At 40.5% G+C, this 13,856-nt stretch overlaps 1 protein-coding gene and 1 long non-coding RNA gene across 3 annotated transcripts in view; both read left to right on the forward strand.

The window, feature by feature from the left end:
• The window catches only part of abcc5 (ATP-binding cassette, sub-family C (CFTR/MRP), member 5), a 60,753-nt gene that overhangs the window by 9,931 nt on the left and 36,966 nt on the right, over positions 1-13,856 (forward strand). For both annotated transcript variants that reach the window (XM_017351905.3, NM_001195613.1), the window contains 3 exon segments: positions 5,893-6,044; positions 7,787-7,942; positions 11,427-11,571. In XM_017351905.3, the coding sequence (XP_017207394.1) occupies positions 5,893-6,044; positions 7,787-7,942; positions 11,427-11,571 (453 nt within the window).
• LOC141378678 (uncharacterized) lies at positions 840-3,627 on the forward strand. Its single transcript, XR_012393856.1, has 2 exons — positions 840-2,206; positions 2,269-3,627. It is a non-coding gene; the product is annotated as an uncharacterized lncRNA (long non-coding RNA).

A 13,856-nucleotide genomic window follows, 5' to 3' on the forward strand; every position in this document is an offset into this window, starting at 1 on the left:
TACGGTGTAATGTCTCGGCTGTGTATTTAAAACATGGCAGTTCCTTTATTTTCATTCTCCTGCTTCTGCATGTGACGTATCTCTTTCAGCTGCGTGTCTAGCTCCACCTTATGCCGAGTTCAGACTGCATGATTTTAAAAGTAGCCATGTCACAGATGTTTTCACTGCGAGACTATCTAGGCTAGATGGATTGGTGACAGGGGCTTTCACATTGCATGACTTTACAATAGGAAGGATCACAGAGAACTTAGTCCTCCAAAAAGTGGAGGTTTGACAGGAGCATCTGTGTCTGTTTGACGTTTCATACAGAAAGTTAAAAAAGAAAGTTGAGGAGAAATTGCTAATACCTTCAAACCCAGGTGAGCAAATATGTACATTTTCTACCCCATTAAAGGCTTCTTTCTCATTATGTAGTTAATAACAAAAGATATGCTACGTGTTTTTTGCTGTGAGACGTAGTTTGAACAAAGTTGTCTGCGATTCTTCCTATTATAAAGTCATGCAATGTGAAAGTCCCTGTCGACGATCCATCTTGCAGTGTAAACAAAGCAGCGACAAAACACTAGCCCAGCTAGTCATGCCGTGTGAAAACATCTGTGACACGACTACTTTAAAAAGCATGCAGTCTGAACTCTGCATGATGGTACCCTTTGGCATGCTTGGTACCCTTTGCAAAGGGTGTAAATATGTAAACCCGATGGGGACAGAAATCTGTTTTCCCATTCCACAAAGAGAAATTGGAAAATAAAATGTGCACAACGCATTTAGTACCATTATCTCAGTAATTGTCACTCACCACAGACAAAGAGCATAGAATCACCAAGAGGCGACACTCTACTGCAGTTCGGGAAACAGCCACTAGACGGACATTTTGGAGTGAAAATTCCAATAGAGCAACAGCATATTATAAGTGTGTAAAATAAATTGTTAAAAGTGCTGATGATTGTGATAGTAAGTGTTGTATTGTCGTCTTTCAGGTTGAATCCCAGCTTTAATGCGCTTTTTAAATAAATAAATTAAAAACAAAGCAGCTGCTTGCCATCGCGACAGCATCAAGATCCAATGAACAGCTGATCGCTTTCACTCCAAAATGGTGGAAACCGTCTGTTGCGCTGCTCTTGCAATGGAACGTTCTATTGAGTGTCGCCTCTTGGTCATTCTAAGCTCTTTGTCACAGGTATTCACTCGTGCAAATATGTCTGATAATCCACATACATAATAATCCATATTGTTAGCAAAGATTTGAGAAATATTGTGAAGTTACAGCCGGCTTCTTTGAGTTTCTTCTTGACTTGTTTACAAGCTATGTCGCTTCACTTTTTTTTCTCGCGCTATGATTCGTTACTAAACAGCCAATCAGAGTGCTCTCTTCATTCGATCACCAATGCTGATTCTACATGTTAAGGGAAACTCGCCGAGAGGCGAAACAAACTAGCTGGACTGACGCTTTTTAGGAAATAAAAACAGCAGCTGCACAGAAGAGCTAACTGATGGTTAAAACGTTAGCCTCCATTTAAGTCTATACCAAATTTAGCATTTTATTTTGTTTGATATCTTATAAGTAATAAAAAACCCTCTGCATTATATTGGCTATAATTATTGTGATGGTATCTTGTGAGTCCACTATCATGATTTGTTTGGAATCGTGACACGAGTGTTTGGTTACACCCAGTAATGTGAGATTGTTTTTGATTAGCAGTTAGCTTCAGCGCAGTCTGATTAAAGATATCACTGGTGTTGTTTGAAGATGCCAGTCTTGACTTTAAACTATACAAAGATTCAAAGCACATGCTGTTCTCTTTAGTGCTCTAATCCTGCTGGCTCTTTCTGCCTCACTGGGTTTTAAAAGGTTTAGGGTCTGCCTTTGCTTACACACTCGTATACACAGACTCCCGCTCGCAGCCGGGATGTCAGCAGAAAACGCCACAGCGCTCGTCGCCATGGGCAACGGCCCGTATAATAGGCTGTTGTCTCAGCTTGGCTGTGGGCAGCACTAACTTTACTCTTGTCTGGCATGTTATTAAATATTTCGGTTTGTTAAAGTGGTCATTGGCGCATGTCGCTGTGCGTGTCTGCACATGGGGTCAAGTGTTTGACTTTGTTATCAAAACTTATTTTTGGGCTGTTTAGCTTCTGTAGTAAATCCTGTCAGACTGATAAAAACAAATCAGCCCATTTTCAGTGTTTAGTGTTTCTTTTATGAAAGGTTTTTCCCATTTTGTGATTTCAGTTAATATCTTGTATATTCAAGTGTTTCTTTTATGAAAGGTTTTTCCCCGATTTTGTGATTTCAGTTAATATCTTGTATATTCACTCAGTAAAAACTGACTTTTCATTCATTTTCCTTCAGCTTAGTCTCTTATTTGCCGGCAGCTAGCTCTCTGCAACTCTCATATGGTCGCCCACTGAAGCTAAACAGGGCTGCGCCTGGTCTGTACCTGGCAGTAGTGACACGAAAAATTTCCGTCATAATTTTCTTGATGAACAAGTTTCTACCAATGAAATCTAAATAAAAACTAAGTGATAATGACGAAAACTATAATAAAAATATACTGACATTTTGTTGACTAATATAAACAAGATGAGAACATGATTGGACGTTTTTTGTAAAATATCCAATCGGAATTAATTTTAGTGTGTGATGCATGACCAAGCGGCAACCTCCCGCTCTCCCTCAGGAAGCCAATACGGAAGTAACTAAAACTGCAATTCATCCGAAATTCCGCTAGTCCTGGCCGCTCCTGGCTCCAAAACAGAGCAAATTTCATTTGAGCCCACTGTTAGAATGGCCAACTTTACAGCAGAAAAAAAGGTGTTTACAGCCTGGTACAAAAAAAAGATTTTGGTTAATACAGGTAATATAACCCTTCATGACAACTGTGAGGGGGGTGAATTTTTTTATAACTCATCCGTTTCCTTTGTATTAAGTTATATTAAGTTTGCATAATTAAGGGAGTGGCCACTTGATTGACAGCTAGGTCTCGCTGGTCGCCGTCACGTCACCTCAGCTGAATCCTGCAGATTAGCCACTGAACTCGGCTTATTTATCGTATTTCTGAGTTGTTTTATGTGGCTTTACACAGTCAACTGCCTTTTGGACTTGTTTCCCACAATTATTAGATGGCATGGCATGCTGAGGGCACTTAATTGTGCTCACAAACCATTCACGTGGCCTCCGTTTCCCACGTGAGTAAAGTTATATACTTATATACCATCTCTATACATGTATTTGTTTCATTTAAGATCATTTATCGTTTATATTTATATTTAGAGCTGTAATGCACTCCAGAATCTGTCAGATTGATTAGCTGTAGGCTCTAGAACAGTCATCTGAAGCGTTGTCATACAGTGTTGTGCTGGATTTTATCAATAGTCTTACAGTAACTAACACAGACTATATCTGAAGTGTTTGTAAGTAATTCGCGTTTTCCTCCTGTTGAAAAACGTCATAAGAACAATGTTTAGTGGCTCAGTGTATTACAGCAGTGTTTTTAAAAGGCTAAACACTTTATTGATATAGTGTACAACAAAGCACAAGTGGTCAGAATACAAACGAGTCACAGGTGATAAAGTATTAAGCATTTCTCCCAAAGTAAAGTGTGTCTGAACCAGGTCCAAGCTAAATGCTAGCAGGTGTCTGTAGCTCCACTCACTCTCCGCCTCTTTGCCCTTGTTTGGTATCCCGCCGTGGGTGTGATGACGCGTGACCAAAATGGCGACGGTTGGCCGCGCCTACTTGTGGCTTCTTTTGCGCTCTTCAGAAACCTATGGGTGACGTCACGGATACTACGTCCATATATTTTACAGTCTATGTGCATGACGCACACACACACACACACACACACACATTTGATAAGTAACTGATCTACAGTAGTTGCGGGATGCGATTAAATCATCTTCCATTCTAAATTATACTTAAATCAAGCCAAATAAATTTTAGTCAACTAAGGGTGCTTTCACACCTAGATTTTTGTTTTGGAACCTGTCTCGTTTGCCCAGTTAGCGCGGTTCGCTTGGCATATGTGAAACCACCAATTGCGCTCGAATCCGCGACAAAACAATCGCTCCGAGATCACTTGAATGAGGTGGTCTCGGCTTGATTAAAACGAACTCTGGAGCAGATCATTGTAGTGAGAAAGCGATATGATCCAAGCCCGGTTATACCACAGTATTTTATGGATATGTAATAGGCATATGGCTATATGAAGAGAGAATTATGAGTAGGACAGGAGGTTATTCCAGACATCCCAAGTCTCCCAGAAGTTTCAGTAGTCTCTCGCAAATGCACAGAGACTCCTGGGTGCCCGCAAACGAGTGATAATCTCCCAACCGTGTTCGTGTTTCACAATCGTGTTCGTGTTTCACCGTCATGCTTTAAAAAAACGCTAAATTTGGCTATCTATAATCCATAATAATAGCAGACCCACAACATTCTGACACACGATGACACTCGAATACCCTGTCAGAAAAGTCTAGTGTCTGGGAATGACCTTTTTACAGTGTCTGCCACAATCTTAATGTTGTTTTCTTGTGTTTACATTGATAAATATGGCCACGGTGTAAATACACAGTACAGTTACGATCGTATTGCCATATTTTATCATTATGGTAACATAATAAACACATTCAGTGATTTCCTGAAGATAAATACCAAAAAAATAACACAACCGGAATAACCACAGCAGTCGCCATCGTCTGATCTCATATGAAGCAAGAGATGACATCTGATGAGGTGTGCTGGTAGTGTAGTGCTGTCCCATTTCTTAGGGTTAAATGTTGAAGCCCATCCCCTTCACACTCGGTTTTAAGGGCCAAGGAGAAGGGGTACAAAAGTAGAATTGGGTTTGGGCCTAAGACTAAAACTAAATCACAATTTGCTGTCAAAATGAACACTGGTGGAGACACCATCCTGATAAAAGTGACCCATACGGAACCACACCATACTGTACCATTCAGTGGAAACGAGGTATAAAGGTTTAGAACCACTTGAGTGTGAGCAAATGTTTTTGGCTGAACTATATCTTGAATATATAACAATTCTTCAGTAATCCCTGCTGAAAAATCCAGCTTAAACCAGCCTAGGCTGGTTGGCTGGTTTTAGCTGGTCGACCAGGCTGGTTTTAGAGGGGTTTTGGCCATTTCCAGGCTGGTTTCCAGCCATTTCCAGCCTGGTCTTAGCTGGTCAGGCTGGGAGATGACCAGCTAAAACCAGCTTGACCAGCCTAGCCAAGCTGGGAGTCCAGCCAAAACCAGCTATATCCAGCTCAAACCAGGCTGGTCAAGCTGGTTTTAGCTGGATTTGGCTGGTCATTTTCCAGCCTGACCAGCTAAGACCAGGCTGGAAATGGCTGGAAACCAGCCTGGAAATGGCCAAAACCCCTCCAAAATGGCCAAAACCAGCCTGGTCAACCAGCCAACCAGCCTAGGCTGTTTTAAGCTGGATTTTTATGCAGGATTATAAAATCGTGGGAAAATGTGGTAATGTTTCTTAGCTAAACATTTAGCATCTAGCCTCAGAGAGCCTTTATTAAGCTAAGACACATGACTTAAACATGTGTGCGCAATTTACACTCAAGGGCTTCATCAGCTGTCTGTGTTTAAGGGCCGCGTGCAGCACGAGACTGCATGTTCCCTTTGCATGGTGGTTTTTCTCCTAGGCATTATGGGTTGCATGGTTTTAAGAGTCCGACTGGTTTCCTTCCTCTGTTTTCTTTGTGCTGATTATATTCGTCCTTGCTCAATACATGCTGACAAACAAGTCTTCTTTCATTTCCTGTCAACGTTTTTTTTTTTTTGCATAGTCACATCTTTCCATTGCAAAGTGCTGAAATGCACTGTGCAAAAAAAAAATGTGGCAACAAAACACCTGATCTGCTGATGTTTCTTCTCCAGGATGCTTTTGAAACGGCGGCGAGAGCTGAAGGCGGACTCTCTTTGGACCGAGGCAATGCCGCTGACGCTAAAGAGTTGGAGGAGGACGCTGCCGGGAGAAGCAAATACCACCACAGTGTCTGTGTGCTCAAGCCCATCCGCTCCACCAGCAAGTACGTAATAAAGTTTCTCTAAGCAGCTCATGATGGGCTAACACTGACAACGTTTACATGGACATTAGTAATCTAAATATTTACCTTAATCTATATAAGGCATTTGTATGATTAAGGTGTTTATAGATGAGTTGCTTTTAAAATATTCCTTTTATTTTACATGTTATCGCACAAATCGATTAACGCCATTATATCACTACACTATCCAATGTTTCCATTGGAGTTTCAAGTAATTTCAGGTTTTTCGTTAGTCATTTTTTTCGACTTCGACTGCAGTTTAGCAGTTTTTAGTTTCATTTAGCAACATTTTCATTAATGCGTCTGCGACAAACTTTGAGCTACTGGATGAGAGCAGGGCCGGAGCAAGCTGAACTGCTGCTCTAGGCGGAGTACGATCACGCCGCCCTCAACCCCAATGTGAAAACGAAAGTGACTGATTATGAAAATGGAGTGAGGTGTCGCGCACCAATTTTCTGCCACCCTATGCGCGGATATAACTGAGGACGTGTGGGTGCTGAGGTAGGGAGGGAGGTGTCGCGTACACCGCGCTCTCTATTCTGCTGCTCTATGTGCGGATATAACTGAGGATGCGCGGGTGTCGCGGACCCCTAATCTGCCGCCCTATGCGCGGATATAACTGAGGACACGCGGGTGCTGATGGAGGTGTCGCTGACGCCGTCCTCTCTATTCTGTCGTCTATGCGCGAATATATCTGAGGACGTGGGTTGTAAGGAAGGTGTCGCGGACATAAGTGAGGATGCGGGTGGTAAGGGAGGTATCGCAGACGCCGACCTATATACTGCCGCCCTAGGCGGCCGCCTAGGTCGCCTCAATGGACGTGCCAGCCCTGGATGCGAGTTTGAAGTATGTCTGTGGTCCTGTACTGACTTGTTAGGGCGGACTCTCACTAAGTGCAGTTGCCTTGAACCGTGTCTTGGGCTGTTTCTCAATTCCAAGAACGGAGAGAACGGACTTGCGTTCTTGTGGAGACCGGCCTGCCTGGTGTCCTCAAAAGAACGAACTCAGGAAACCACGAGAACAGAAATCACGTCCTGTGAGAAATGAGATGCTGCGTTCTTCCTGTTGGTCACATGACCTTCACACGTTCATTTATTCATTCATTTTCTTGTCAACTTAGTCCCTTTATTAATCCGGGGTCGCCACAGCGGAATGAACCGCCAACTTATCCTGCAAGTTTTACGCAGCAGATGCCCTTCCAGCAGCAACCCATCTTTGGGAAAACCTTAACGTGTTTTAAATGGTAAATTATTTAAACATTACAGCATTCATACAACGACTTATTGTTTTCGGCAGGATGGGAGTATCTTTTAGATCTTTTTTGGGGTGACTATGAGCTTGGTAACTTGCACAAACAAATGCATTAGGCACTAAAGGAAAAAGAAAATGAAAAAAGCAATGGATATGACCTCTCTTTAAAATTGACAAACTAATATTTACAGCACAGCCTTAGATTTCATTGTTTAATTTGAACAAAAGGCCTATTTAGATCAAATCATAACCCAATAAAATGTCACAGTGCAGCGATTAAGCTCAAATGACACACTTTCACCAGAATGGGTTGTGTATATATACACTGTGTCCCTGATAAAGGCACATGGGACCCCCTTTGGTTGGCCCAAATAAAATAGATCAAATGGCACCGAGTTAAAATACTGCTTCCTAGGGAATAATCCATGCCTGTTGTGTCTTCTCTTTTCTCGTTTTTCAATGTGTCATCACAGGTATCAGCATCCAGTGGACAACGCCGGCCTGTTCTCTTTTATGACATTTAACTGGTTGACCTCGCTGGCCGTGCTGGCCCATAAGAAGGGTCAGCTGTTTTTGGAGGACATATGGGCCGTTTCACAGTTTGAGAGCTGCGAGATCAATCGTCGAAGGTCAGTATTGATATTTATATTTAATTACAATAAGGTTGCTAGTGTAACCAAAATGAAAATCTCAGGGACTGATTATATGCTTTATTTAATGTTAAAAGGGTCAGTTTTGATACAAGACTTATTAAATATTAATATAAAACAAGTGTAACCAAATGTTTAACCAAAATGAAACCAAAAGTGTGTAGTGTAACCAAAATGACAATTTCAGGGACTGATTATATGCTTTATTTATTGTTAAAAAAGTCTATTTCTTTGTGAAATGTAGCCATATTGAAATTGATAATTGTTTACCTCAGATTTAAAAAAATACTTTGAGCATTAAAGTCTATATACAAAGTGTACAGTGGAGATGACATTTAGAGAACAATTTGTAAACACATTGTATGTGTGCCATGGTCAAATTCAGCTCATGTACACATATACTTATCTATGCATGAACCAGACATGCTCAACAACAAAAAAAAGTCTATTCAAATAACATTCTGACCAGATAATTCTGTGTAGTATACTTGTTCCTGCTGCTTGTAAGAGTGCTACTGTGCTGCCATGGCAAGGCTGGTAAAATGACGTCTCTCGAGTCGTTTGCTTTTAGTAAAATGTGGTTAGTTTAGTGGCTTGTGTTACAACCGGCTCAACGTTGCAACATTAGAGAGACAATACAGACCAGGTAAATTGAAAAGAGAAATGATTTATTAACAAAACATATAATTAACAAAAGTATTTAAAGCAGTGAAAGTCAGTAGGGAAAAGCATGTGTATGAAAGTGTACTGAGCTCATGATCTAAACACAAACTAAAATAAATCAAAAGCGCCGAGCAGAGACGTCCGGCTAATCGAGCTCTCCCAGACAGAATGCCGGACTCCTTATAAAACACCACACGATGAGTCTCAGGTGGGATGACCCACCTCCCAATCTGCAATCATCATGCAGGCTCTGCAAATCACAAAAACACACATACAAACAGGTCCCACATGGGACCTAACACTTGTGTTTTTAAAAAACGCTATAATTTAAGTTGTTGAGTTTCATTCTTAATAAAACAATAAATTGCAAAGAATTTTTCAATATTAGCTTTCTGTCAAGTCCATCCAGAATTTTTTCACTTTTGGTTTGGCCGATTTCAAATTTTAATCTTCGTGCATTTTTCATTTATTTTTAAGTGCAGTTTCATGTCAGTTTAAAGGTCTTTTTACACTAAATTCGTCACTGTATTAATTAATCCATTGGAAAATAGTTTGAAAAACAAACAAAAAAGTAGTCAAGACGATTTTGTTGTCCCCCCCCCACAAAAAAAACCTCAAGAAATGTGTTGTTTCAGCTCAATTTATAAAAGTCGTTTAAACTGCTAACATCATTCTGGATGTTGCTTTTCGCATATACCACGGCCCTGAATTGTCAAACCATCTCTCAAAATGCCTTTTCGTATGTGAAAAATGGATAAAATAGGACTTGATCCAAAATTTTTTTGTTGGACAAAAGTTTTGAATACGATAGACACAGAATAGACTTTTTTTTAACATGTGAAAATTTCGGATTCAGTGTGCAATAACCTTAACACCATGCAGTAATGTTTAAATGAGAAACAGACACAATGTCATTAAATCAACATGATTTGTTTAGGTACAATGAACAGCATTGAAAATAATTTTTCGAGTAGTTTTTTTCCACTCCACTGTACAATACAGATTGTGCTCTTTCAAGGCAAGGCAAGGGAAGTATAGCACATTTCATACACAATGGTAATTCATAGTGCTTTACATAAACAAGAATAAAAGAAACTTAAACTACAAGTATAAGAAAATTAAAGCCATAAAAAATAAAAACAATTAAAACGGGTGAATAAAGAATGAAAAAGAAAAGAAAAACACAATAGTGCGATCTGTGGGACGCAGCAAAGTGCTCATTCAGTAAAGGCACAGCTAAACAGATGGGTTTTCAGTCTTGATGTGAATGTGCCTAATGTTGGAGCACATCTGATCATTTCTGGAAGCTGATTACATCAGCGGGGGGCGTAGTAGAGAAAATCAGATTCTCCCTGTTTTGACTGAACTCTTGGAATTTCTAATTTACTTGATCTTGATGATCTGAGGGATCTGTTATGCCGAGTTCAGACTGCATGATTTTCAAACTAGTCGTGTCACAGATGTTTTCACACTGCATGACTATCTGGGCTTGCGTTTCGTCGCTGCTTTGTTTACACTGCAAGATGGTTCGGCGACATGGACATTCACATGACTTTACTATAGGGAGAATCGCCGACAACTTCGTCCAAACTACGTCTCACAGCCAAAAACATGTAGTATATCTTTTGTTATTAACTACATAATGAGAAGGAAGCCTTTAATGGGGTAGAACATGTACATGTTTGCTCACCTGGGTTTAAAGGGAATTAGCCATTTCTCCTCAACGTTGATAATAAACTAATTTCTTTCTGTATGAAATGTCAAACAGACACGGTTGCTCCTGAGTCCTGTCAAACCTCCACTAGTTTTTCCTCCATTTCGTGGGTCCAAATGAACCGAAAAAGAGCGCTTTTAACTTCTCCCCCAGCCTCCCGCTGGCCTGCAGCAGGTATACACACACGCACACACAAGTGAAAGCTGCTCTCTCATTGGCTGTAGGCGATCGCTGATGTTATTTTCAGTCAAAACTCAATTCACGCGGCATGATTTGAATCGCCGACAGCTCCAGATGTTTAGCATGCCAAATACCTCACGGGCATCAGCGACTCATCGATTCTCTCAGATCGCGTCTTTGATCGTTCATACTGTGTGATTGTCACTCACGTGCACGAGCACCGATTTGCCTGTAATTTCAGGCATTTGTCGGCGATTTCTCAAAACCTGTCAGCGAGCCAAAATCGGGGCTAAAATCACGCAGTCTTAACTAGGCATTAAGTAGGTTTGTATTTAGTATGCATATTTGTAATGTATTGAGGTCCTAGGCCAGAGGTGTCCAAACTCTGTCCTGGAGGGCCGGTGTCCTGCAGATTTTAGCTCCAACTTGCCTCAACACACCTGCAAGGAGGTTTTTAGAAAGCCTAGTAAGAGCTTGATTAGCTAGCCCAGGTGTGTCTGATTGGGGTTGGAAGTAGACTTTGCAGGACACCGGCCCTCCAGGACCAAGCTTGGACATGCCTGTTATAGGCCATTCATTGATTTATAGACCAATAATAATACTTTAAAATCTATTCTGAATGTAACTGGGAGCCAGTGTGAAGACCTGAGGACAGGTGTGATGTGCTCAGATTGTCTGGTTCTGGTCAGAACCCTGGCAGCAGCGTTCTGGATAAGCTGCAAGTGTCTGACTGTCTTTTTGGGAAGGCCAGTAAAGGAGTCCATTACAGTAATCCACCCTGCTGGTCATAAAAGCATAAACAAGTTTTCAGTGGAAACAAAGCATCTAATTCTTGCTGTGATTTTGAGAAAATAGTATGCTACTGGTTTTGCATTGCATAATAATACAACTCCTGCATTTCAACAGGCTGGCGGGACTGTGGGAAGAAGAAATCAGGTCACGAGGAGACGACGCGTCTCTTCGTCGTGTGGTCTGGCATTTTTGCCGCACGCGTCTGCTGCTGTCCATCCTCTGCCTTATGGTTACTCAACTGGCAGGCTTCAGTGGCCCAGTAAGTAACACCATCTCAGCTCTGTGTCGTCTTTCTGGTGTCTTTTCTTCTTCTCCCTCTATCTACCTATCCATCTCTCTCCTACTCTGTCTTTCTCTATCTCTGTGTATTATTAGCATTGTAGATGCACCAATCAAATCCTGCATCCCCTCAGATGCTCAGGTGAGTGTTAAGATGGGGAAAGGAATGTGTTATTGTGTTTATATTGTCACTGGGCATCTGCTTTACCTCTGCGGTGTGTCCAGTGAGGCTCTCCAAACCAGATTATCAGCTTATTTTTTTTAAAGTGCCTTAATTATGTGTGCCAACACCAAAAGAGTATTACAGCTTTTCTGCTCCTTTTCTCTTAATAAAAAAACTGAAACAGGGAAATTTGATCATTTATAAATGATTGAAATATGTAATTTCTGCATCACTGATGGCACCAAATGGAACCACGATTCATTTTAATGACCTCAACAACAAAGTTTGTCATAGATGATCATTTTTTCAAGAGCAAAAACTGATTTATTTTTTATTTTAATTTATTTTTAGCATCTTTGTTTATGTTTAATTATGCCAAACGCATGGTTAAAAGCTTAGCAATGATGCTGTGCAATTCCACCAATCTTATATTTGCTGCAAGCCTTTGGAAAGTTTCTGTTGGTGCATTTTGCAAGTTTAAATGAATAGCTCTGCATTTTCCCATCAATTTTAATTCAATTATGTCTTGTTTAATGGGATTTTAGTTCTTCCCCTCACTAATGTCGTTAAATACACAGTATAGAAACTATTGATTTTTACCAACCAAGAGGATTCCCTATGGGTAAAATCTAAATGGAAATATTGTTTCTGGAAGCAATGCAGCTTAAATAGCAGATGGACACTAATGCGCTTAATTACATACACTACCGACAGACGCTGACCACTGCAAACAAGTTAAACATGTTAAATTGGCAAAAACAAGTGCTGACCAACGGCAAAAGTCACAGACTGCGGAAATGCTCTGATCGGACAAATCCAGACAAAGTTTGTGCAGTCATTGATCGGTGTCTGTCAATGCAGTTGTAATCATTTTAAGCCTTATGCTGGGATTTACAGTAAGGGTTGGATTTTTTCATTTCTCTTTGGTGCAGCCGGTTATGTAGAAATGACACACTTTAACTTTAAGAAGTCTTTTCATCAAAAACAAATGAAGAGTTTCTTTGCAAAAACAGATCATTCAATTTCAAGTAGTTTTCAGATATCAAGTTGTGTGTTAGTGGCACGGTGGCTCAGTGGTTAGCAGTGTTGCCTCACAGCAAGAACGTCGTTGGTTTGAGTCCTGGCTGGGCAAGTTGGCATTTCTGTGTGGAGTTTGTGTGGTTTTCCTCCGGGTGCTCCGGTTTCCCCTACAGTCCAAAGACATGCACTATAAGTGAATTGGATAAACAAAATTGGCCATAGTGTGTGAGTGTGTGTGTGATTATGAGAGTGTATGGGTGTTTCTGAGTACTGGGTTCCAGTCAGAAGGGCCTCCGCTGCGTAAAACCTATGCTGGAATAGTTAGCGAATCAATCCGCTGTAGCGACCCCTGATAAATAAGGGACTAAGCTGAAGGAAAATGACTGAATGAATGTGGATTACTGAAAAGTACTTTTACAAAAACATCATTTGTGACCCTGGTCCTCAAAACTAGTCACTAGTCAAGTATCAATTTTTGGAAATTTAGAGCATATAAAAACATGTTTTACATTGACAAATTGTTTGTTAGTGTTGGACAATATTTGATCGAGATATTAGATGACAAACTATTGAAATTTTGGAATCTGAAGGTTAAAAAATTTCAAAATACTGAGAAAATCGGCTTAAAATTGACTCAATTAAGTGCTTCGCAATGCAATGTAATCAAAGAGCGAGTTTTGATATATTTACACTATATATAGCATCATATATTTACAACATATCTTTATGAAACATCATCTTTACTTATTATTCTCATCATTTTTTGTCTTTAAAAGAGAAATCAATCATGTTGACCCATACAATGTATTTTTGCCAATTTTTACAAAAATACCAACATAGACTCATTGTGTTTACGTACCCCCATATACATTTCTGGAGAGCACGAATTATGTAGCCAGAGGTGCGTATGGCTGCATTTCGTCTTTAAAACTAACACTACGGGTCGGTATGATGCTGTTCCTTTTCGTGATTATCTGCTGACCGCTTACCTCTGTATGGACAGCTTTCCTGCTGTTATCAGTTTGTCCAGTAGCTCGCTATGTACGTCAGCAGACTTGAGACGCAGAGAGCAGTTGACCACT

This window comes from Danio rerio, chromosome 18 (genome assembly GCF_049306965.1).
Source record: "Danio rerio strain Tuebingen ecotype United States chromosome 18, GRCz12tu, whole genome shotgun sequence".
Classification (NCBI taxonomy): domain Eukaryota; kingdom Metazoa; phylum Chordata; class Actinopteri; order Cypriniformes; family Danionidae; genus Danio; species Danio rerio.